The 26,850-nt window shown below is 40.5% G+C and overlaps 1 protein-coding gene and 1 pseudogene across 2 annotated transcripts; both read right to left on the bottom strand.

The window, feature by feature from the left end:
• Positions 1–1,598: 1,598 nt before the first annotated feature.
• Positions 1,599–22,638, bottom strand: LOC121305564 (zinc finger protein 345-like). Of its 2 annotated transcripts, none has more exons than XM_041237229.1 (3): positions 22,498–22,638; positions 4,315–4,663; positions 1,599–3,870 (listed from the first exon to the last, which is right to left on the bottom strand). In XM_041237229.1, the coding sequence occupies exons 1-3, from the start codon at positions 22,618–22,620 to the stop codon at positions 2,573–2,575; spliced, it is 1,770 nt and encodes a 589-aa protein (XP_041093163.1). In that variant the 5' UTR covers positions 22,621–22,638; the 3' UTR covers positions 1,599–2,572. The 2 variants fall into 2 exon arrangements, with proteins under 2 accessions (XP_041093163.1, XP_041093164.1); XM_041237230.1 differs by lacking the exon at positions 22,498–22,638 and adding an exon at positions 9,361–9,506 and having other exon boundaries at positions 4,315–4,798.
• Positions 19,906–22,480, bottom strand: LOC121305571 (annotated as a pseudogene).
• Positions 22,639–26,850: the final 4,212 nt, after the last annotated feature.

Below are 26,850 nucleotides of genomic sequence, written 5' to 3' on the forward strand. Positions count from 1 at the left end.
AGGTATTCTATTAAATGTCTAAAATGTTCAAATTGTCTTGGAATTTGCCCAAACATCAATATTTTTCAACAAAAATTTCAGTACTGTATGCTCCCTCAGGTCATAGAATAGCATGTTTTATACATGGATCTCGAAGCAGAATATGAATTTATTATATATATATATATATATATATATATATATATATATATATATATATATATATATATATATATATATATATATATATATATAAATACTTATATATATTATATAATATGATTATTAATGAATACATAATTGTTCAATTGAAAGTCTATACATTACCAATAAGAATGGTTTTGAAAGTACTTACAATGTTTGTACACGGATATCTTTCAAGACGCTGCCTATTGGACCTTGGAATTGCATTTAAATATATATATATATATATATATATATATATATATATATATATATATATACACACACACACATATATTTTCTTCATCTATCTGTACATCCTACCCCACAACAAAGTGAAAAAAATATTCTAGAAATCTGTAGAAAATTAATTAAAAATAAAAACTGAAATAGCTTGGTTGGACCCCCCTTGTAATAGCAATCCTAAATTAGCTCAGGTGTAACCAATCGCCTTCAAAATCACACACCAAGTTAAGTGGCCTCCACCTGTGTTAAATTGTAGTGATTCACATGATTTCAGGATAAATTCAGCATTTCCTGTAGGTTCTCTTTGCTGGGTAGTGCATTTCAAAGCAAAGACTCAACCATGAGCACCAAGGCGCTTTCAAAAGAACTTTGGGACAAAGTTGTTGAAAGGCACAGATCAGGGGACGGGTACAAAAAAAAATATCAAAGGCCTTGAATATCCCTTGGAGCACGGTCAAGACAATTATTAAGAAGTGGAAGGTGTATTGCACCACCAAGACCCTGCCTAGATCAGGCTGCCCCTCTAAACTGGGTGACCGAGCAAGAAGGAGACTGACCTGAGAGGCTACCAAGAGGCCAATGACAACTTTGGAAGAGATACAGGCTTTTATGGCCAAGTTGGTCAGAGTGTGCATGTGACAACAATATCCCAAGCACTCCATAAATCTGGCCTGTATGGTAGGGTGTCAAGAAGGAAGTCATTACTCAAGAAAGCCCTCCTTGAATCCCATTTGAAGTATGCAAAAAAAAAAAAAAAAATCAGGAGACTCTGTAGCCTTGTGGCAAAGCTTTGTGGTCTGACGAAACTAAAACTGAACTTTTTGGCCTAAATGCGAAGCGTTATGCTTGGCGCAAACCCAACACAGTGCATCACCAAAAGAACGCCATCCCCACGGTGCAGCATGGTGGTGGCAGCATCATGTTATGGGGATGTTTCTCACCGGCAGGGACTGGGGCACTTGGCAGGATAGAAGTAAAAATAAATGGAACAAAGTACAGAGAAGTCCTTGAGGTAAACCTGCTGCCCTCTGCAAGAAACTGGGACGGAAGTTCACCGTTTAGCATGACAACGGCCCCAAGCACACAGCCAACCTGTGTTAAACTGTAGTGATTCACATGATTTCAGGACAAATCCAACAGTTCGGGTAGGTTCCTTCTGCTGACACAACAAAATGTGAAAAAGTTCAAGGGGGTGTAGCCTTTCTAGAGGCACTGTATATAGAAAAAGGACACCAAGACTCCATTGTAAAAACCAAAAAAAACCAAAACGATTAATCATTTTTTTTTATAGGAAAAGAGTCAGATACAGACAAAATAAAAACCTGGACTTGGGGAGCATCCCACAAAAAAATGCTTGGTCCTTAAAGGGTTAAATTCTACAGTCAAGTCTCATTGGAACTCTCATTACACAATTAATAAGGTCCCGGGCTAGCACTGGTACAGCTGTATCTGTATTATAGGTAAATAAACCCATTGCAAAATGTATAGACCCCACCCCCCCCCCCCCCAATAAAAAAAACCATTTATTTCTATTACCAGACTGCATTTTAAACTATATTTTTCTGCTCTGTAATGATAGCTTAATCCATTAATAGTAATTCATTGTAATTTGTCACAGAGTGTAAAACCTGTATGCTTTTCTGTACCTAAGATCCGTACACATGCTTGCTACATTTGTATTAGTTGGGGCAGTTTAAAAGCAAGCTAACATAAAAGCAGGGACAATGCACAGTGCAAAGCTGCAGGTTGCACAATATTCAGTCATAGGACAGTATCATTTTTTCATTCGTTTTACAAACGAGAAGAATTTACAAAGTCAAATGATCCAGCTGATTGCCCAGTAAGTGCAGTCTCACCTCTGGATGCTATATACCACATCAGGGTACTCATTCCAATCAATTTATTTTCGGATTAATCAAGTTTAACTGCTAAACCCTGAAACTAATTTACCGAGTTATCGATTCCTCCTGATTCTTATATCAGGCAAGCTGCGGCACAGCTTCCTTTCTGCATATTCCTGCTCCCAGGCACTGTCTCAAGTGCATCTTTACCATTTAAAATGCCTGCTCTTAAGAGAGATACAGAGATTACTATTATATAGGGACTCTTAATGCAAGATGTTTCCTCCCCCCGGATGAGTGAAAAGTCCCATTGAACAGGCGCGTTAAGGTTTTTGTTCTCTGTGAATTCGCTGGTGCTTTCTCCGGCCTGCTGAATCTCTGAAACTCTTCCCACAGCAAAAGCAGAGATAAGGTTTCTCTCCTGTGTGAATTCGTTGGTGTGTTTTTAGATGTTGTGACTGTCTGAAGCTCTTTCCACAGTCGGAGCACAAATACGGTTTCTCTCCTGTGTGAATTCGCTGGTGTGTTTTGAGCAGTCTTGAATACCTGAAACTCTTCCCACAGTCAGAGCAGCTATACAGTTTCTCTCCTGTGTGAATTCGCTGGTGTACCTTCAGGTATTCTAAATGTCTGAAACTCTTCCCACAGTCAGAGCAGAGATAAGGTTTCTCTCCTGTGTGAATTCGCTGGTGCATTTTCAGGTGTGCTGAACGTCTGAAACTCCTCCCACAGTCAGAACAGCAATACGGACTTTCTCCTGTGTGAATTCTCTGGTGTGTTTTCAGAGTTCCTGATACCCTGAAACTCTTCCCACATTCAGAGCAGCAATAGGGTTTCTCTCCTGTGTGAATACGCTGGTGTCTTTTCAGGTGTTCTGAATGACTGAAACTCTTCCCACATTCTGAGCAGCGATAAGGTTTCTCTCCTGTGTGAATACGCTTGTGTTTTTTCAGGTGTTCTGAACGACTGAAACTCTTCCCACAGTCAGAGCAGTGATACAGTTTCTCTCCTGTGTGAATCTGCTGGTGTTTTATCAGATCTTCTGAATGTCGGAAACTCTTCCCACAGTCAGAGCAGTGATACGGTTTCTTAACTGTGTGAATTTGCTGGTGGCTCTTCAGGGTTCCTTTATGTCTGAAACTCTTCCCACAGTCACCGCAGCAATAAGGCTTCTCTTCCGTGTGAATTCGTTGGTGTTTTTTCAGGTCTCCTGAATCTCTGAAACTCTTCCCACAGTCAGAGCAGTGATACGGTTTCTCTCCTGTGTGAATTCGCTGGTGTATTTTCAGGTTTTCTAAACGTCTGAAACTCTTCCCACAGTCAGAGCAGCGATATGGTTTCTCTCCTGTGTGAATTCGCAAGTGTCTTTTAAGGTGTGCAGAGTGTCTGAAACTCTTCCCACAGTCAGAGCAGTGATACGGTTTCTCTCCTGTGTGAATTCGCTGGTGCGATTCAAGGTGTGATGACTGTTTGAAACTCTTCCCACAGTCAGAGCAGGGATACGGTTTTTCTCCTGTGTGAATTCTCTGGTGGATTTCAAAATGCCCTAACTGGGTGAGACCTTTCTTACAGTCAGGATATTCTCCACTGCCCATCCTCGCTTTAGCTGCTGGACTGAAACCTGGAAAACATGAACAGGAAAGAAAGTATGAGGGACTGCCTGTTATGGCATGTGACTGGGTGGTGGAGTGGATTAAAGCAGGTGAATTTCAGCTGTGGAGGCTTCCACTGGGGGTTACATCAGTTTAGAAAAGCAAACAAACTTAAAACCAAAGCAAAGTCAGTAAAGACTGATGCTGGTGAAACCGAGCCCCGAGATCAAAAACTGACTTCTAATTTCTCCTGTAATGTTTCAGGTCTATTTCCCACCCCACCCCCAAACAATGACAACATTATATCTATATTTCAAGTTCACCAGTAGTGAGTCCTATCTTGAACTGGTTGGAGTGGTTGTGGAAAAACAAAAGCCTAGTAATCTAACCTATATGCTCCCTCCCTCTGAAGCACACTGTGGATATCACGCAATCTACAATGACAAATGTCACAGCTACTGGGAGTCACTCACCTGCTAGACTGCATTCTGAATATGACTGTCCCTCGTCCTTTCCCCCTCCTTGTGTGCTGTTGGGAGAGCCTTCCTCTCCAGCGCCTTGCTCTCTCACGCAGATTCTCTCCAGCACCATGCTACTCTCCCGCAGGTGTACAGGCTCCAGCTCAGGGATGTTTGGTTTAAAGTCCTCGGATTCTTCCTTCACTGGTTCCATGTGGTCAAAGTCTACTTTCGGGGGCTCTTGTTTAATTTCCAGTGCCTCTTCTTGTTTCACAGGAAGCAGTTCTTCTGTTTGGTAGATCTCCACTTCATTGTGCTCAGCTTTAATCTCAGAGTCCTCTGGCTGACTGCTGTCACACTGCACCTCACAGAGGGAAGCCAGCCCGGAGAATTCCACACTGAAGGGGACAGGTTCATGTTCAGGGAACTCCTCTTTAACTGGGATAGATTCCATCTTCACACTGTCCATGGCATCACACGGGACTGTGTTTAGTAGCTGCTAAAAAGGAAAAAAAAAAAAAACATTCCAACTGTTTATTTAAATACAGTGCTAATAAGACCATTCAAGAGGCCGACAAAATCTGGCCTTGATAGCAGGGATGGCTTTATTATGAAGGGACACAGAATTTCCAGTAATAAGCTTAAAACCAAAAGTTCACACAATTTAACTATTCCATCCATTCTTCATTTATGCAAGCTGTTTTAATATATTTGACGTGTGTGTGTGTGTGTGTGTGTGTGTGTGTGTATATATATATATATATATATGATTGATGATAGATGGATAGAGGCAGAATAGTGTTCTGCGATAACTCATTTCAGGAGCTTCGATACAATATGATGCATAGTATGATGCTTAAAAAACTTTGGATCTTAGGTCCATTACATGTTAAAGGCTGCCAAATCCCTTTTTTGCAAGTGCATGAGAGGCTAATACACAGTTAACAAGGCTACAGCGTGTAATGGACCTAAGATCCGAAGGATCGTGACAGTATTGAATATCATACTGTGCATCGTATTGTATTGAGGCTCCCAAAATGAGGTATGGCAGAACTCTAAACCTTTCTCTCATTATATATAAAGCCAGCTTCACTGCTGCACTGTTGTTCACATGGTACGGCAAGAAATGGCTTGATGAGGTTCCTGCTTGGAAAAATTAAACAACCAAATGAGCAAGACGGGCCAAAAAGACCTCCTCTTGTTTGTAACATTTCTTATTTTCTTAGCAACGCACATCCAACATAACCCCTCCATGAGTCTATACTGTTCAAATATTTCAGAAAGTAAAACAAGTAAATGGTATGAATGCTAAACTAGACTAACCTGATTGATTCATGTAATTTTTTTTTGACAAACAGTTAACAATTATGTTTAAAAAATATTTCTGGCAAAGAACTGCTTCTGACAGTACTAAACGCGCTGCTCACGTACGCTATTCAATAGGGAGAAATTCAAAGTTAAGCATTATATTTAATTCAAAAATTTAATTTTTAAATGAAAATGTAAATCTTGTCAATTTCAATGAAATGGTCACCCAAAGCAAGGGGATTTCAGTCTGAAGCCCAAGTCAGTTAAAAGTCTGAAATGTATATAACACGGTGTTAGAACACTGGCCTAAGTATAAAAGTGTCTTTGTTAGATGTTCTCTGAGTTAACTAGCATGTTACCTAATTAACCTTTTGTCACCAATTATTGTAACAGGTGAGGGTCCATGATTACTATAAATATAGGTAGCATAGGCACAAGTTTGTCATTCCTGAATGAAAGGGAGCAGAAAATGGCAAAATACGCTCAGTTAAGCAAAGAAAAAAGACAGTCTGTAATTACTTTAAGAAATGAAGGTCAATCTTTAAGACAAATCGCAAGAACTTTGCAAGTGTCTGTAACTGCTGTGGCCAAGACCATCAAACAATTTGAAAAAACTGGCACTCATGAAGACCGAACAAGGTCAGGTAGGCCAAGGATGACCTCAGAATCAGAGAACAAGTTCATTCGAGTCACAAGTCTGCGAAACCGGCGATTAACTGCCCCTGAAATACAAGCTCAGCTAAATGCTACTAGAAGTACAAATGTTTCAACATCAACTGTTCAGAGGAGATTGCGTGAAGCTGGCCTAACTGGAAGAATTGCTGCAAAGAAACCATTGTTAAGAGTGCAGAATAAGAGGAAGAGACTTGCCTGGGCCAAAAAACACAGAAACTGGACATTTGAGGAGTGGAAGTCGGTCTTATGGACCGACGAGTCAAAATTTGAAATATTTGGGTCCAATCGCAGAGTATTTGTAAGATGCAGAGAGGGTGAGCACATGAGTTCTGCATGTGTGGTTCCCACTGTCAAGCATGGAGGAGGCAGTGTCATGGTCTGGGGTTGCTTTGCTGGTGATCTTTACCTGCTATCAAGGCAAAAGGTGGCTATTTTGAGGAATCCAAGATTTAGAGACGATTTTCAATTTTCTTGAACATTGCTTTGATACTCCTAGTGTTTTGTTTATTGTATATTGTAACATGTGTTTTCATTTTCAAGTATTTACAGAAACGTTTATGACGTAAAACATTGTCAGTTATGAAAAAAACCTAGTTTCCAGCAAGTGTACTCAAACTTTTGTCTGGTACTGTGTGTGTGTGTGTGTGTGTGTGTGTATATATATATATATATATATATATATCTATATATATATAGATATATAGATAGATAGATAGATAGATAGATAGATAGATAGATAGATAGATAGATAGATATTCAAAACAAGGAGATAGTCACAATACCTCTTTCAAAAAGTAATTAGCTTTACTTTCAGTTGGATCGGTAGCCTCTCACATTATCCCCAGCAGCAGTGTTGGAAGAATCCGACGTAGCTCTTTATATGAGCGAGCGTGACAAAAGCAGCCAAACTTCAAACATTTTTTAAACCGGTTCGGTTCTTTTGCATTATTTTTTTCCCCACTCCAGTTCAGCTCTGATTTTGAGAAAATAAAGCGGTTTGAACCGGTTCATGGTTCCGGTTCAGTTTGACTCCCTGGTTAAAACAGTCCTGCAATAAATCTTTGTGAACAGGGACATGATTTGCAGTGTATAATGAGTGACAGTCTAACCTGGGTCCAAACCAGGCTCATGTCTCCTGTTGAATTTGGGGTTCCTCTCTGCAAGTTTCGAGAAAAAGTTTCTCTCTGATGGCATCCCCTTTCCAAACTTTTGACTGGTACTAATATACATATATATATACGCTCACACATGAACGAAGGCTTGTGACAGAAACCGAATGATTCTTCGTGGTAAATCTCCTGTAAAGGGCTCTGGGCTGGTTGGCCTGACAATTCATTCCCAGGGTTTAAAGAAAATTGGATCTCTAGAAAGGGGGCAGAACCCCTGTATACTAACTCATCGACCCGGAAGGGTAATGATGTGGCAGCCGTGGATTGGAGGAGCGGCTGCAATCGTTTACCAAGGGCTCATGAGTGACGGTATTAATAGGGGACAGAGCGACGTGATCTGCTCCTTCATTCATGGTTAAGGAAATGACCCGGAAGGACCTGTGTGGTTATATCGTATGTCTTTATACCGTAGTCTTGTCTCCAATTGTTATTGGTAGATGGCTAACACGTTCTGGAGCTGTTGCCAGAGGCCAGCACAAACCTGGACATCACCTCACCTCTACCACAATATAAACTGTGTATGTATGTGTAATAATATATATATATATATTATACACACACATATACCAGCTTAAAATGGGTGCATTTGTGTTACTCTACCCACATACAAGGTATTCCATTGGTATGTATAAAATCACGTATGTGGCGATTATTTTTTTTAAAAACAAGCCCTGACAGCTCATAAGTACTGCACTTTTTAACTATCAGACAGAGCATTTACAGAATACTTACAAACCGCTATCAAAACCATGCTGCACGGATTAGTTTATTAACAATGTACGATTACATTATACCAAAACACGCTTTTATTTACAACGAAGGGAAAACATAATGCATGTTTTTGCTGACTTCATAAGCATTAGGGTGACACAGTATAAGTTCCCTTCATTGTAAATAAAAACGTGATTTGGTACCATTTAATTAACGCTAGTAATAAATTAATCATGGTTATCGCAGCAGTTCATGTATTGTGTAAATATTTCATGTCGTTATAAAGTACAATGATTATGAGGCTGTCAGGTCTTCAAAGATATCGGCACGTTGGCATTCAAACCAATGGAATAAAAAAACCCACAGTGCCGTATCTAGATATCCTGTTTACAACACACAATAATGCGCTCAGTGTCTGACACAAAGGGGTCCTACGAATTACCTCAAAGCACTAAAGTTACCACAAACGATCCTTAAACATAACCAGTGCATTTCACTCTTAGAAAATCACGCATGCTACATGCATACAACACAAATACATCATGTGAGGCTTTACACTATTATCAATGCTTAGTTCCATGATCTGTGTTGTATTAAAAGAAAATACACATTAATGAAGTAACGCGTAGTTCTCCTGGTTTATATAAACATGTTAAACACTTATGTTCTTGTTAAGTACTGCACTGAAACGCACTAAAGTACACCGGCTCAAATGATACAAATGCATTATTTCTTATGCTATCTGAAGACTGTGGCGATTGAAGACTGAAGACTTTGTGGCGATTAGTAGGAACGACACAGATTGTTGTAGCTTTTGCAAACAAGGTACAAGAGGGTGGTAAATACAGTACCAGTACACACACACACACACAAATAACACAATACGGTTTTTTTAGTTGTTTGTTTCTGTACACAAAAAGGCTTAAATCTCTGCACCGTGTTTACGTTTCTTTCTACACCAGCTGAAAGGCTTCTGTTGACATCCAAACACAACTGTTTTCATTTTTGTACACTGCAATTACACATCTTTTGAAACAATCTCACACCCACACGCCCCGTTTGCTCGTTTTCGACTCATTTCAGTTTATTTGTTGCATTTCACATTGCATCGGCCTTGCTCATTTTAACAAAGCCTGGGTCTGCAACACCCGCGTTTCGCGAACAGCAAAACTTTATTAAAAAAATAAATGCAACTTACTTTTTTTTTATCGTCCACGACTAGCAGTGACGTGGAACACTATTTCAATAATAATAATACAAATAATAAGAATTCCAAATGGATGAGTCGTGTTTTTTTTTTAAGTTTTGATGGTTGAAAAGCGTCCCTGCATTTCACATGTGAGCAGGCTGTTTGTGCGTGCCCGTGCGTGCCCGTGCGTGTGCGTACGTGCGCGCACTCACACTGACCCCTCCCCTACAAAGACTCTTCATCAATCAATCAATCAAAACGATTCATCAATTCATTCATCAAGGCGGGCACAGTGCCGTTTCTAGACATAAGCGGCCGCTTAGCCCCGCCTAGCAAAATAAACAAATAAATACATATATTTTCTTTTAAATGGATTTTCATAAATGATCACAGTGATCAGTTTTCAAAGAATTTACAGATTCTGATTGTGAGCGAGTCATGCCCAGGGTCATCATGGAACCATGCATCCTTCATGCATGCGCTAGGCACCTGCCCCCTGCGGCTGCATTGCTTCTGGTTCGTCTGCTAACGTTCTGTGGGGGGCGGCCTGTGCGCTAGGCAGCACCAGGACCTCTGCGACCGGTTTCCCCCGTCTGAAGTACTGTACTGCTTCCTATCGGCGATTTATATTGACAAAAGAACATTAGAATTGAGTGAGAAACCGTGTGCTAAACTCGATCAGTGCATGAGTCAGTGTCAGCACCAGTCCCGGTGTCAGCACCAGTTACCAGTCCCAGCAGTGTAAGGCAACTTAAGTAGCAGTGAATCAAATGCAAGTCAATAAAGGTATAAACCCATCTACTTATTACTATTGATGTTATATTCTTGTCCTTTTAAAATCACATATGTCTGACAGTGTGAATATGGTCATTTTAGGTTGCTGTGGTTTTGCTGGGAGACAATCAGTTTTAATCTTTCAAATAATATGGGTCATCAAATTTTAACATTAACATCATCACCCAAGGGACTTAATATTGCTTTGCAGTTTGCATGAACAGAATATTGCTTTGCAGTTTGCATGAACAGTCTCCAGGCTTTATAAGATGATAACTTTTACCTTTGTAACATGAACAGGATCTGCAAGAGGTTTGGTGTTTTTTTCTGAAAAGAGACTGCAGATAGCAGACTGTTTGGTTCAAATTACATGTACTGCTAACCATTGATAGAAATGTTGCGTCTACAAGCTTCTTGCCCAACATTGACTGCAAGCTAGCGAGATAACAATGCTGTGGACTAGAAGGGAACAGGCTCTAAAGACTTCAGAGAGATCGAAAGGGATAATGCCACTAGGATCAAAGGGGGTCGCAAGAAGAGGTTGTCACACTAGACTACACACACACACACACACTAAATTAACAGAATAAAGTGTTGTACCTTGACCATTGGTTAAGTGTCAGAGAAAGGGGAGGTGGACCATCTATACAGAAGGTTATTTAGTGTCATGCAAACATTGTAATGATGAGTATTCTGTTTTTCCTGTACCTGGGACCAGACTCCCTGCATATTTCAATAAACCTGGCAACTGATTGAAGAAAAGGACTCTGTGCATTTTCTTGAATCTACTTACTCACCATCTATTTTTTGTAAGTTACTTCATATATATATATATATATATATATATATATATATATATATATATATGCCTATAGAAAGTCTACACCCCCTTTCAAAATTTTCACCTTTTGTTGCCTTACAGCCTGGAATTAAAATGCATTAAAATAGTTTTTTTTTTCATTTATCTACACATCCTACCCCACAACTTCCACGTTAAATAAATATTCTAAAAATTTGTAGAAATAATAGCTTGGTTGGATAAGTGTCCACCCCCCCCCCCCCCCCTCCCCCCTCCTTGTAATAGCAATCCTAAATTAGCTCAGGTGTAACCAATCGCCTTCAAAATCACACACCAAGTTAAGTGGCCTCCAAATGTGTTAAATTGTAGTGATTCACAAGATTTCAGGATAAATTCAACATTTCCTGTAGGTTACCTCTGCTGGGTAGTGCATTTCAAAGCAAAGACTCAACCATGAGCACCAAGGTGCTTTCAAAAGAACTCCAGGACAAAGTTGTTGAAAGGCACAGATCAGGGGATGGGTATCAAAAAAATGCCTTGAATATCCCTTGGAGCACGGTCAAGGCAATTATTAAGATGTGGAAGGTGTATGGCACCACCAAGACCCTGCCTAGATCAGGCCGTCCCTCCAAACTGGATGACCGAGCAAGAAGGAGGCTGATCAGTGAGGCTACCAAGAGGCCAATGGCAACTTTACAAGAGCTACAGGCTGTTATGGCCAAGACTGGTCAAAGTGTGCATATGACAACAATATCCCAAGCACTCCACAAATCTGGCCTGTATGGTAGGGTGACAAGAAGGAAGCCATTACTCAAGAAAGCCCTCCTTGAATCCCATTAGGAGTATGCAAAAAAACAAACACTGTAGCTGGGATTCTGTCGCCATGTGGCAAAACGTTTTGTGGTCTGACGAAACAAATATGGACATTTCTGGCCTAAATGCAAAGAGTTATGTTTGGCTCAAACCCAACACAGCACATCACCCAAAGAACAACATCCCTACTCTGAAACATGGTGGTGGCATCATCATGTTATAGGTATGTTTCTCATCTATCCTGACTGGGGCACTTGTCAGGATAGAAGCAAACCATGAATGGAGTGCAGAGAAGTCCTTGAGGTTAACCTGCTGCCCTCTGCAAAAATGCAGAAACTGGGATGGAAGTTCACTGTTCAACATAACAACGACCCAAAGCACACAGCCAAAGCTACACTGGAGTGGCTAAGGAACAAAAATTAAATGTCCTTGAGTGGCCCAGTCAGAGCCCCGACCTAAATCCAATCGACAATGTGTGGCATGACTTGAAGATTGCTGTCCATCAACACTCCCCAAGGAACTTGACAGAGCTTGAACAGTTTTGTAAAGAGGAATGGTCAAATATTGTCAAATCTAGGTGTGCAAAGTTGGTGGAGACCTATCCCAACAGAATCCCAGCTGTAATTGCTGCCAAAGGTGCTTCCACCAAGTATTAACTTAGAGGGTGGAGACGTATTCAATTATGATCTTTCAGTTTTGTGTTTTTAATACATATTTTTTTTCTCAATAAAAACCTTTTTCCCCTTAACAGTGTGGAGTATGGTGTGTAGATAAGTGGAAAAAAAAATCCTCATTTAAATGTATGAAACTCTGAGGCACTGACACAACAAAATGTGAAAAAAGTTCAAGGGGGTGTAGACTTTCTATAGGCACTGTATATATATATATATATATATATATATATATATATATATATATATAATATATATATTAGTGGTAGTAGAGGTAGTAGAGGTTAGTGTACCTCCACGTGGTTGTTGATGGACCAACAACTTCCAAAAAGAAGAAGGTTTAGGCGATACTCCTTAGACGTATGAGGAACCCGGGCAGGGGGAGGGTGGACGTCCAGTATCTCAATTCATTCTGTTAAGCAAAAACGTTTTTTTGGAAAGAATGTACGACGACTTCAATGGACTGAATTGCTGAGTTAACCTGACTTAAAAACAAACCTGACAAGTGGTTTTCTCTACCTTTTGTTGGACTCTTTGAAGATTAGGGAGTTGGATCAACAACAACACGGCAAAATATAATCAATACAAGGTAGTGTGCCTGCCTATATATTATATATTATACTCATATATATATATACACACACACACACACACACACACACACACACACATATATATATATATATATATATATATATATATATATACACATATATACACATACACACACACACACATATATATATATATATATATCATTGTCATAGTACTAGTGTAACCCATCTATTCAAGCCTGTACTACTTCTACAGGCTTGCACTGAAAATTGCCTGCATATACTGCAGGTGACAGTAATATTAAAGACCTCCCTGTTTTATGACGCTTGCTGTCAATTAAAGTCTCTCTAATGCCCCACTCGATAGTTGTGCACGTGATACTGGGAGTGTGTGATAGGAGTCGCCTTTGACTGATCGGGGCGTGCAGGGTGCGTGCTGTCTGGGAGTAAAAAGGAGAGAGAAGACGTGGAAGAGATCGGAGGAACATAAGAACATAAGAAAGGTTACAAATGAGAGGAGGCCATTCTGCCCATCTTGCTCGTTTGGTTGTTAGTAGCTTATTGATCCCAGGATCTCATCAAGCAGCTCCTTGAAGGATCCCAGGGTGTCAGCTTTAATAACATTACTGGGGAGTTGGTTCCAGCTTCCCACGATTCTCTGTGTAAACAAGTGCCTCCTATTGTCTGTTCTGAATGCCCTTTTATCTAATCTCCACTTGTGACCCCTGGTCCTGGGTTTTTTTTTTTCAGGTCGAAAAAGTCCTTTGCTTGAATCAAATCGCATTCAAAACTGAATACATTCCATTCTTTTAGGCTGTCTGCATATGACATGCCTTTTAAACCTGGAATAATTCTGGTCGCTCTTCTTTGCACTCTTTCTAGAGCAACAGTATCCTTTTTGCATCAAGGTGACCAAAACTGAACACAATATTCTAGATGAGGTCTTACTAATGCATTGTACAGTTGTAACATTATGTCCCTTGATTTAAATTCAACACTTTTCACTATATATCTCGTTGGCCTTTTTTATAGCTTCCCCACATTGTCTAGATGAAGACATTTCTGAGTCAACATGAACGCCTAGGTCTTTTTAATAGACTCCTTCTTCAATTTCAGTATATCCCATATGGTATTTTTATGCAATTGCCTGCGTGCAGTACCTTACACTTTTCTCTGTTAAATGTTGTTTGCCATGTGTCTGCCCAGTTCTGAATGCTGTCTAGATCATTTTGGATGAACTTTGCTGCTGCATCAATGTTTGCCACTCCTGTTTTTGTGCCATCTGCAAATTTAACAAGTTTGTTTACTATACCAGAATCTAAGTCAGTAATGTAGATTAGGAATAGCAGAGGACCTAATACTGATCCCTGTGGTACACCGCTGGTTACCACACTCCATTCTGAGGTTTCTCCTGTAAAAAGTACTTTCTGTTTTCAACATGTTAAACTGCCTAATCCATGTACATGCATTTCCTTGAATCCTGACTGCTTTCAGTTTGAGAATGAATCTTTTATGCGGGACTTTATCAAAAGCTTTCTGGAAATCTAAGTAAACCATGTCATATGCTTTGCAATTATCTATTATTGATGTTGCATATAGTGTTACCATATATGTAATTTTCCATTTTGGATCTTATTATAGTTTCCATAAGTTTACATATAATAGAAGTCAGGCTTATTGGTCTGTAGTCACCTGGTTCAGTTTTGTTTCCCTTTTTGTGGATCGGTATTACGTTTGCAATTTTCCAGTCTGTCGGTACCACCCCTGTGTCAAGAGACTGCTGCATGATCTTGGTTAGCGGTTTGTAAATTACTTCTTTCATTTCTTTGAGTACTACTGGGAGGATCTAGTCCCTTTAACACCTGCCTCTGTGTTGCCTGTATCCTCCTTTGCAAAAACTTGTGAAAAGTAATCATTTAATATTTTTGCTATTTTTTTTTCTTTGTTTATGATTTTGCCATTTGTATCTCTTAGACATTTAACCTCCTCTTTCAATGTTCTCTTGCTGTTATAATAAAGCATTTTGGAATTGGTTTTAGCTCCCTTAGCAATGTTCATTTCTATTTCTCTCTTGGCCTTTCTAACTTCCTTTTTGACTTGCGTTTGCAGTTCCGTGTACTCTTTTGTGTACTTTGTTTTTGGTCCCTTTTAAATGTGCTGTAAAGTGACTTTTTTCGCTGAATATTTTTTTTAGATTTAGATTGGTCTACTTTTCAGATGTAACTGTTTTGCGCTTCTAGTACTACATTTTTAAAAAACAGCCATCCTTTAGTGTGTTGAATGGAGAGCGTGTTGAATGCACAGTATTCATTACAAATGCTGGTCCATTTGAAAACAGTTTGAAAACAAACAGAATTGCACTGTTCCTGTGGTTACCAACCTGTGGTTCTTGCAAAAACCCATTTCTATGCTTTAACCATGTGATGTATAATTATAAGATATGTATGTAGTTTGCATTTACTCCCTTTACCTGTTTTCTTTTATTACTGGTGTGTTTATAAATTCATTATAGTTCAACTCCCTCTGATGCAATTCCAAGCATGGCCTTCAAAGCCACCGTTAACTGAAACACATTTCTAATGTGAAACAAATACTAACTCAATAACTTGCACATTATGAAGACACATGTGTCTTGTCAGAATTACAGTCTACTGCATTGAATATTCCTAACTCGGTTGGAAGGACTAAATTTAAAAAAAAAAAAACCCTAAAAAACATTAAAACAACAGTTTTAGTACTTTCATATTCAACAGTATAAAATATGTGCTACAGTGGGATAGAGGACTATATCTATTTCCTTACGTTTTTGGAGAGGTTGGATGCATATAGTTACAGAAGTTCATGTGAAACAGAGAGAGACTATATTTGCAGCGTGACTTGTGAACTATATCATAGCGTGAATGATCGATTTCAGCTCCATGTTTTTATATGGGTTTGTTCAGACAGGTTTCATATCTCACAAGACTATATGCCAAAAATTCTATTAACAACACCTCTGAAAATGTGTACAGCCTATTCTTGACGCCATCATATTTAACCAAAATACTATAAAACCCATCGACTGTGTGCCATCAACCCAATTAAATTTCACTACAGCTCATCAGAAGGGGTATCATCCTGTACATTTTTAATTTTTCAAATTGCACCCCGCCCACCTCATCTTCCGGTGTTTTTTTTTTTTTATTTATATGTACATCGAGCAAAGTTGGTGAATAAAAAATTGCATTAGAAATGGATAGATTAATTTGCTACACAAGGCAACTGTTGCAGGGACCAGCACTGGCAGTTACATTTGCTGCAGCCCCAGTGCATTACACCGTGTAACACATTTTTTATTTTTTTTTGTTCCTGGGTAGTAAGTGTTATTTCCTAATTGCTTATGCCTCAAAAGTATACAACATGGCTATTAATCCCCACAAACTTTGCTTTTGTGACCAGGACAGTAATATTTCAAAATATCACTATTTCCAATGGGAAAACAGGCAAATGTGTGTCTTTTCATTCACATAAAGTCAGAAAAAAACAACACATGAATCCAAATTAACATGTATTTATACTAAATACAAAAATGACTACAAAAGATTTAGAAGTGAGTAGTTTTTCGAGATTTACAATTATACTGTAAGTACAGTATAATCGTAAATCTCGAAAAACTACTCACTTCTAAATGAACTTTGCCATCAACAATTTTCAATGGCAAAATGACAGTATTCCTTGCTGACAAGGTAGCAAAGATTCAAGCCCAGGAATCTCATTCAGTCAGGTACATTATATAAATACTTTACTTTCTACAAGCACTTGTACATGCACACATAACTAGTTTCAAAATGCATGACAAATCATCCATTAAAGAAATCCAAACTCCAAGGTGGTCCCTACATTGAAAAAGGTTGGGAACCACTGCACTAGTCCACAGTCACTTCTTGACCCTATTTTGAAAGAGATGGCAGTCTGAGGACAGGCGTTCAGACTTCTCCAGTACATCACAGATTTCGTGAAAAAGATTACATTCAAGCTTGGCCAAATCCTATAATTTATACAATGACCTGTATTCATAAAACTTACCGTCTCCTTTATCGTGCCAGCGATAGCGTTTAACATGACAGTACTTCATTGGGTGATGCATAAACGGCGTTTACCGTCAAAAAACAACCACTCCTCGTGACGTTAGAATAATATGCCCTTAGAGACCAATTCTCATTAGCATATTATTTGTCTGATTAATAAATCTCTATTGTGCAGTTAATTGACTCTTAACTTCGTCATAATTAACATGTGCCTCAGATCAGGTGGAGAATGAAATGCATGTTAACAGTAACATTTACTGGCATAATTTCTGCATTTTAGAACACGTATTTAAGCCAATATTACAAATAAAGTAGTCTATGTTTAATTATCCAGTAATTAAGTATTTTGTTATCTGTAACACATACATTAAATTGCATTCTTAACTTGTCTGAGCAGGATAGGTTACTTACACATTTGTAGCCTATTGTTGCTTTAAGAAAATGCTAGGCTTCGGTGTGCTTGTGTGGACTGTACATCCAGAAGAGGGAGATATCTTTATCAGAAGAGTGAGTAGACCACGCAGTTTTGAGTTGCGACTTTCTCCCTATTTCTGTGATCTTGTGAGTCGTAGCAGGTACGATTTTACAGGAGCACAATCATTCACCTTTTGGAGAACAAACATGTACTGAAGAGTCTGCTAGAAACATGGCAGACCTGGATTAACTCATGAGGAGGATTCTGATGCTGTATTAACTCAATGCATGAGTAAGAGTCTGATGTTAGTGAGTTTTGCAGGGCTAATAAATCTCTTACAGCTGTGGCCAAAGGTTTTGCATTACCCAATACAATGAAGTAATTTTGCTTCATAAAGTCGCATGAAACTTGCTGAATAATGTTACATTAACGTATTGAATTACACACCGCTTTGTAGTTTTCTATTAACGAAAAACTGACAAATTAAAAAATGTGACATTTAGAAAATCTAGCATGAAATACTGTATTACTTATGGCTTCTGGTACAGACTATTTTGTAGTTGCTTTGATTAGATGATGTTAAATTAAATATTAAAATTATGTTTTAACAGATTTTTAATTTTTTTTTTTATTGTCTCAATGCTAAAATTCTAGGTGATGCAAAACTTTTGGTCATAGCTGTATTGAAAAATACATTTGTGTCTTACACTTAGTTTAAAAAGTTGTACTTAATAGATAAGTAATATATAGCGTTTTCTAATCCCGTTTCGCTATGAACCCAAGTAGTATTGTGTGACAGGCAGTATTTTTAGATCTAACTATTTATTGATTTAGTTTAAAAGTAACCTTTTTGTATGGTAAGGTGCACTGTATGAGAAACAGCTTTGAGATGTTATTGTATTTGAATGAATTGTGCAGGGATTTGCAATCTGATGGAATACAGTAACAGATAAGAGCCTAGGTGATTTTTCTGCCATTCAACAATGAATTGTATTTGAATGTAATTGTGCAGTGCTGTCACACAAAAGTTTTAAACAGGACATTATGAGTAAAATAACTGGATTTTGCTGAGGCTCCAGTGCCTTCTATACCCTCTTGTGCGCTGCAAAGGACACACGTGCTAACATTACAGGATCCTTTTTCTCTCAACCAAAAGTAAAATCTTATTAACTGTAACACCACATTACATTTCTGGTGTTTACAGTTCTTTCAGGAAGGCACGTGCATATAAGCTATATAAAGGTCATCATTATTGTAATCAAAAAGCGTACACTGCACCTCTCACTCGTGTCCAGCACATTGTCTTGGAAATATATATATACACTAATAATTACTTAATTTAAAAAAATAAAGTACATATTGTGTTGAAAGAAAAAAGGGACAATTGGATGGGTTCTTAAGCACTTTATAATATCTATAGAAAAAAAGGACACCATTGTAAAAATAAGATTTTTTTTTTTTTTTTTTTTTTCTAAAAAAATCACTTGGTCCTGAAAGGGTTAATTGTACAGTCAAGCCTCATTAGAACTCTGATTACACAGTTTAACAAGGTCCCAGTCTAGCACTGGACACATAAATCCCTTGCAAAATCTATAGACACCCCCCCTCCCCACACACAAATGTTTATTTCAATTACCATACTCCATTTCAGCCTACCGTAAAACTTAAAATAATCGCCGGTCTCTAAGACACACCGGGGCTGCTGGGAAATACGGTAAATAGACAGCGGGTATGTTTTAAACGCTGGGTTATGAATAATATAATGCGCGTCATACTGAGTGTTTCAGCCAATGCACACACATGCTGTACTGCAAGCAGATCAATTTGTTTTTAGCAATGAAGAGACCCTGAGCCTCAGGATGAATGATAGAAAACGGAATTGAATTTATTTTAAGGGACACGTAATGCACAAAGTTTCATTTAAAACCAGCTGTTTAAAAGCTTTTTTGAGCGTGCTGAAAGTAAGCCAAATACAAATTTGAAAATACAAATTTTTCGATATTTACAGGGTTACATTTTTTTCGTATGCCTGCAGTTTTGCAATGAGGATTCGTTGCTGGTCAATTTTTCATCGATTGTCCATGCTTACCAGTGTAGACGTTTTGAGAGTGAAGAATGAATATAATATGTGTTAATAAAGATGATATGTATGATTTTATTAATTTTATTTTTATTGTGCTGCAAGCCTACCTTAATACACGCTTGTTTACCAATATTTACAGGGCTGTCTAGTGGATTATTATTATTATTATTATTATTAATAATAACAGTGGTAAATGCAATTGAGCTTTGCAATACAGATTCGTTCTCCTGCTTGTTCCTTTTTCCAGAATTTTGCATATCCTTGTTTACCAATATATAAAAAAATGATCTCTCTCTCTCTCTCTTTGTTTATACTTGGGGGGTGTACAATACAAACTGTTATTACCCACTGACACAACCTTAAATGATGTTGCTGGAATGTTGTAATTTACTTGTGTCGTTTCTATACGGTTGTGTGCAGGCAGCTTTTTCAAGATTGCATCTGAAGTATTAGCAGATGTTAGTGACCTTACACAATAAATGCAGAGTCTCAAATAGTCGCTGGTCTCCAATAGGCGCCGGGGCTATTGGCAAATATAGTTTACGGCATATTTTTCTGCTCTGTAATGATAGCTTAATCCATTAATAGTAATTCATTGTAATTTGTCACAGAGTGTAAAACCTGTATGCTTTTCTGTACCTAAGATCCGTACACATGCTTGCTACATTTGTATTAGTTGGGACAGTTAAAAAGCTAAATTAAAAGCAGGGACAATGCACAGTGCAAAGCTGCAGGTTGCACAATATTCAGTCATAGGACAGTATCATTTTTTCATTCGTTTTACAAACGAGAAGAATTTACAAAGTCAAATGATCCAGCTGATTGCCCAGTAAGTGCAGTCTCACCTCTGGATGCTATACACCGAGTCAGGATACTCATTCCAATCAATTTATTTACCTTCAGTTTAATCAAGTTTAAATGCTAAACCCTGAAATTTACCACACTGAGTTATCGATTCCTCCTGACTCGTATAGCAGGTAAGCTGCAGAATAGCCTCCTTTCTGCACATTCCTGCTCCCAGGCACTGACTGCATTGACAGCCTGGTTAAACTAGAGACATGTTCACATCACCGCCCACTTTCTCAAGTGCATCTTTACCATGAGTGAAAAGTCCCATTGAACAGGCGCTTTAGGGTTTTTGTCCTCTTTGAATTCGCTGGTGCTTTCTCCGGCCTGCTGAATCTCTGAAACTCTTCCCCCAGTCAGAGCAGAGATACGTTTTTTCTCCTGTGTGAGTGCACTGGTGTTTTCTCAGGTGTTGTGCCTGTCTGAAACTCTTTCCACAGTCAGAGCAGAAATATGGTTTCTCTCCTGTGTGAATTAGCCAATGTGTTTTCAGCTGTTTTGAATGCGTGAAACACTTCCCACAATCAGAGCAGCGATACGGTTTCTCTCCTGTGTGAATTTGCTGGTGTTTTTTCAGGTCTCCTGAATGTCTGAAATTCTTCCCACAGTCAGAGCAGCGATACGGTTTCTCTCCTGTGTGAATTCGCTGGTGTTTTTTCAGGTCTCCTGAATCTCTGAAATACTTCTCACAGTCACTGCAGAAATATGGTTTCTCTCCTGTGTGAATACGCTGGTGTCTTTTCAGGTATTCTGACAATCTGAAACGGTTCCCACAGTCAGAGCAGAGATACGGTTTCTCTCCTGTGTGAATTCGCTGGTGTACTTTCAGGGTATCCGATTCCCTGAAACACATTCCACATTCAGAGCAGCGATACGGTTTCTCACCTTTGTGAATAAGCTGGTGTCTTTTCAAGTGTGCGGAATGTCTGAAACTCTTCCCACACTCTCAGAGCAGCAATACGGTTTCACTCCTGTGTGAATTCGCTGGTGTTTTTTCAAGTGTTCTGAACGTCTGAAACTCTTCCCACAGTCAGAGCAGGGATACGGTTTCTCTCCTGTGTGAATTCGCTGGTGTGCTTTCAGGATATCAGATTCCCTGAAACACATTCCACAGTCAGAGCAGAGATATGGTTTCACTCCTGTGTGAATTCGCTGGTGTTTTTTCAAGTGTGCTGACACTCTAAAACTCTTCCCACAGTCAGAGCAGGGATACGGTTTTTCTCCTGTGTGAATTTGCTGCTGGATTTCAAAATGCCCTAACTGGGTGAGACCTTTCTTACAGTCAGGATATTCTCCACTGCCCATCCTCGCTTTAGCTGCTGGACTGAAACCTGGAAAACATGAACAGGAAAGAAAGTATGAGGGACTGCCTGTTATGGCATGTGACTGGGTGGTGGAGTGGATTAAAGCAGGTGAATTTCAGCTGTGGAGGCTTCCACTGGGGGTTACATCAGTTTAGAAAAGCAAACAAACTTAAAACCAAAGCAAAGTCAGTAAAGACTGATGCTGGTGAAACCGAGCCCCGAGATCAAAAACTGACTTCTAATTTCTCCAGTAATGTTTCAGGTCTATTTCCCACCCCACCCCCAAACAATGACAACATTATATCTATATTTCAAGTTCACCAGTAGTGAGTCCTATCTTGAACTGGTTGGAGTGGTTGTGGAAAAACAAAAGCCTAGTAATCTAACCTATATGCTCCCTCCCTCTGAAGCACACTGTGGATATCACGCAATCTACAATGACAAATGTCACAGCTACTGGGAGTCACTCACCTGCTAGACTGCATTCTGAATATGACCGGCCATCTTCCTTTCCCCCTCCTTGCATGCTGTTGGGAGAGCCTTCCTCTCCAGCGCCTTGCTCTCTCACGCAGATTCTCTCCAGCACCACGCTACACTCCCGCAGGCGTACAGGCTCCAGCTCAGGGATGTTTGCTTTCAAGTCCTCGGATTCTTGCTTCCCTGGTTCCATGTGGTCAAACTCTACTGTCAGACACTCTTGTTTAATTTCCAGGCCCTCTTCTTGTTTAACAGGAAGGGGTTCTTCTGTCTGGGGGATCTCCAATTCATTGTGCTCAGCTTTAATCTCAGAGTCCTCTGGCTGACTGCTGTCACACTGCACCTCACAGAGCTCCTGTTTAACGGGGAGGGAAGCCAGCCCAAAGAATTCTGCACTAAAGGGAACAAGTTCAAGTTCAAAGAGCTCCTCTTTAATTGGGACAGATTCCATCTCCACACTGTCCATGACATCACACAGGGACTCTGTTTAGTAAAAAAAAAGAAAAAAACATTCCAACCATTTATTTATTTAAATACAGAGTTAATAAGGCCATTCAAGGGAACGACCAAATCTGGCCTTGATAGCAGGGGTGGCTTTACTATTGAAGGGATGCAGAATTTCTTGTGATAAGCTTATAACACCAAAAGTTTGCACAATTTAACCATTCCATATATATATTCATTTTAGATTTCATTTATGCAAGCTATATCTAATATGTTTGTTTTTGTTTTTTAAGTTAAACACACACACACATATATATGTGTGTGTGTGTTCTGTGATACAAGCTTATTTGCTTATATAAGCAAATAAACTTCAAATCCCTTTTTTGCAAAGTGCATAAGAGGCTAATAAACAGTTAATAATGCTACAGCATGGTGGAATGCTTGCTAACTATATATGGTATACGAATGGTAGTGTGCTGCCCAATAAAATGTGTTTTCCTGGTGCAGACAGACAATGACGGACACACAGCGCTATCAGGCGAGTGACTTATTTACAATATTTACACAGTTCTTTAGTTCACCTTGTCTTGTACGGGCAACTAAATAAACTCACTTTATGTCCCTCTGTAGACTAATTCAGGATCACAAGTGAGTATTGATTGGAGCCCCCTCTGGTGGAGCCGGTCAGGAACACAGGTGAGTAGTGGCCAATAGCTCCCTCTGGTGGAGCCGGTCAGAAACACAGGTGAGTAGTGGCCAATAGCTCCCTCTGGTGGAGCCGGTCAGGAACACAGGTGAGTAGCGGCCAATAGATCCCTCTGGTGGAGCAAGACAGGAACACAGGTGAGTAGCGGCCAATAGCTCCCTCTGGTGGAGCAGGACCAGACCGCATGGAAGTCTGTTTGCTTGCTTGTCGCCAGAGTGTCCCACTGGAACAACAGGGTTGTAAGTTTCCGCAGAAGGGCATGCCGCGTCTGAGTCGGTAAAGTGACGCAGGATCTCTCCCGACACGAGCGCTCTGGGCAGCACCCTGTGCAGCAGATACCTGACAGTCTGGGTGCAACGCTGCAGGGTCTGTAGGTGGAAGGTATGCACCAACTCTTGTCATCCCTCGGCTAGAGGGAGGCACAGAACTCCAACAGAGACCCAATGCTTTCCGACCAGGAAGTCAGCCAGTTTCCCCTGGACCCCGGCGACTAACTCAGGGGGCTGAAGGAAAGTAATTTCAGTAGACCCGACCACGACCTCAGTCTCGCAACAACCCTGTCTTCCAACTCCACCCAGCTGGCTGGGGCCGAGGTCTCCGCGGCACTCAGATGGACTCCCAGATATTTTAAGTTGTTCACGCTCCACTGGAATTCCTGGAGCAAGACAGGAAGGGAGTCCACCCGCCAGGGACCAACTAGTAACCCAGAGCATTTGTTTCAGTTGATCCTGGCAGATTAAACACTCTGGCTGCTCCGCATCCTCTCCAGATCGGAATTCACCAGGAGCACGTAATGCCGACAGGTCCACCCCTCATGTCCGGCATGCCGAGCACCATCCCCGTGAGCCTCCTGTGAAGGAGGCAGAGAAAGGGCTCGATGCACAGCGCGTACAGTTGACCGGACAGAGGGCATCCTTGACGTACTCCTCTCCTGAACGCGAAGGGTGTGGTTGGGGACCAGTTAACCTTTAAAAAAGGCACTCAGCAAAGGCATACAGCATCCGGAATAGGCCGATGAAGCACGGCACGAATCCGAATGCTTGCTGTGTTCTGAAGAGATACTTGTGATCCACCCAGTCAAACACCTATTCCTGATCCAGAGACAGGAAGGTGACCGACCTACCGGCCCTCCTGCAGTAGTGCCACAGTTCCTGAACCAGCAAGATGTTGTCAAATATCATCTGGTTCTGGACAGTGAAAGACTGGCTGGGGCGGATCACATCTGCCAGCATGGACTTGAGCTTCAGGGAGGCGGCCTTGGCCATGATTTTGTAGTCCATGCACAGCAGCAAGACCGGACGCCATTTTTTAAGGCAGCAGAAATCCCCCTTCTTGGGCAGCAAAGTAATCACTGCCCTTTGCACAGAAAAGGGGCATCTCACCGATCTCGTAGGCTTCCACCAGGACCAGCGCAAAGGCAGGCCTCAGCAAGTCCCAGAACTTCTTGTAGAACTCCACGGTCAGCCCGCCGATTTGTTGTAAGGCATCACATGGAGGGTATCTGAGCATGGCCAGGGTCAGCTGGCCCTCAAACTTGTCCCTGATGCCCTCGCCGAACGTGGGAAGCCCATCCCACAGAACCGACAGTGTTGACTGGATCCGGAGAGAAGAAAGCAGAGTAGAAAGCTCTGGCCCTCTCATTCACACGCTCTGGATCCGTCAGAAGAGAGCTGTCATCTACCAGGATGCAGGTGATGTTTGCTTGCTCTTCTCCTCGTACGCGCTCTGCTCGAGTTGGTCCCCGCGAGCTAGCTGGCTCTCCAGATCGAGCAGCTGCCTTTCCATCCACTTGATCCATGAGACAAACATGCCACCAATAGTGAGACCCCTCTCAGTAGCTGTGTTCGCGGTGGCCTCCGGTTTCAGGATGAACACAGCTTTCCCATACATTTTGGAGGCCGTCACGATGGCAGATGGCTCCACCACCTTCGCCATGGCCTTGACAAAGGCTTCTATTGAGAGGGAGTCTCTCAGGAGGCACCTGACCCTTTGCTGTGGCAAACCTTAATTCAGGTGCACAAAATGACCTTAACGAGCCACACAATTAGTTGAATGGCCTCTGCCTCTGTGAAATATTGGTGGTTCTCATGATTTCAGAATAAAAATACCTGAGGAAACTTGTGAGGAATGCCACTGTGATGCCATCGACAACTGTGAAAGAGCTACAGCGTTCAATGGTTGAGATGGGAGAAAATGTCGACAGTATCCAGAACACTTCACAAAAGCATCCTGTATGGCAGGGTTGCAAGAAGGAAGCCATTACTAAAAATAAGCCATCTCAAAGCCTGCATGGAGTTTGCAACAAAGCACCCGAGTGATCCTACAAAAATATGGCAAAAGTGGTCAGATGAGACCAAATTGAACTTTTTGGTCTAAATGCCAGGCGTTACATTTGGCTCAGACCCAAACCAGCACATCTCCCAGTCAACACCATCCCTACAGTCAAGCATGGTGGTGGCAGCATTGTGCTATGGGGATGCTTCTCCTCAGCAGGGATTGGAAAGCTTGTTACGATTGAAGGAAAAAAGGATGAAGCAAAGTACAGGCAAATACGGGAGGAAAACCTGTTTCAGTCTGTAAAGACTGGTGCGAAAATTCACCTTTCAGCAGGACAATGATCCAAAGCACAAGGCCAAAGCTACACTGGGGTGGCTTAAGAATAAGAAAGTGAATGTCCTTGATTAGCCTAGTCAAAGCCCTGACTTGAATCCTATTGACAATCTGTGGAAAGACTTGAAAACTGCTGTCCATAAGAAACTTGAGAGAGCTTGAGCAAATCTGCCAAGAAGAAAGGGCACAAATTGCACCAAGCTGGTGTGCAAAGTTGGTAGAGACTTACCCAAATAGACTCATGGCTGTAATTGCTGCCAAAGGTGCCTCTACCAAATATTGAGCTGACGAGTCTGAATACCTCTGCAAATCAAGTTTTGAATAAAATATTAAGTTAAAAAAAATGTATGCATAGCCTGATAATCAGTAAAAATTAAACATTTTTAGGAACCCCTGCAAACAAAACAAAGAAAAGATTAATAGGGGCCAGACACACACATTTATAACACATACAATGTACTACAACATAATGAGCAGGCTGCATTCAAAGATCATATGAGTTAATCCCAGGGACGTGAGGGCCCTATGCTAACTCATATTCTAGGGGTCCTATCCATATTATGGTGAATGGTGTTAGTGGCATATTGGTTAATCCAGCCCAGAGAGTGCGAGCGGAGTGGGGAGCAGAGTGGGGAGCAGAGTGGGGAAGCTGCTGGAGCTGAGCCCGGAGCGGACATTTCCAGCCTGCTCTTTCACAGGACTAAGAAGAGCTGAGCACGGTTTGGTTTGTCTTAAAGACCACGTTCAGCAATGGAGTTTGCACAAAAACAAAGAAAAAGGTGACAAATGCAGATGCACTTTTATATTTTGCAGACCTGAGAATTGCATTTTAAAAAAATTTTAATATTCAATGTGACTGGCGTTGCATATAATTCATTATGGTCATGGGTTTTGTAGAAACTAATATTATAGTCCCATTCCATCTATATATACAGG

Source organism: Polyodon spathula, chromosome 44, assembly GCF_017654505.1.
Source record: "Polyodon spathula isolate WHYD16114869_AA chromosome 44, ASM1765450v1, whole genome shotgun sequence".
Classification (NCBI taxonomy): domain Eukaryota; kingdom Metazoa; phylum Chordata; class Actinopteri; order Acipenseriformes; family Polyodontidae; genus Polyodon; species Polyodon spathula.

What these genes read in the sequence shown, in the direction of transcription:
- LOC121305564 (XM_041237229.1), bottom strand. Translation starts at nt 22,620, where the DNA reads ATGGACAGTGTGGAGATGGAATCTGTCCCAATTAAAGAGGAGCTCTTT. An exon ending in TTAAACAGGAGCTCTGTGAG is followed by an intron (nt 4,664 to 22,497) that starts GTGCAGTGTGAC and finishes TCCCTCTGTGAG; the next exon opens with GTGCAGTGTGACAGCAGTCA. An exon ending in TTCAGAATGCAGTCTAGCAG is followed by an intron (nt 3,871 to 4,314) that starts GTGAGTGACTCC and finishes CATGTTTTCCAG; the next exon opens with GTTTCAGTCCAGCAGCTAAA.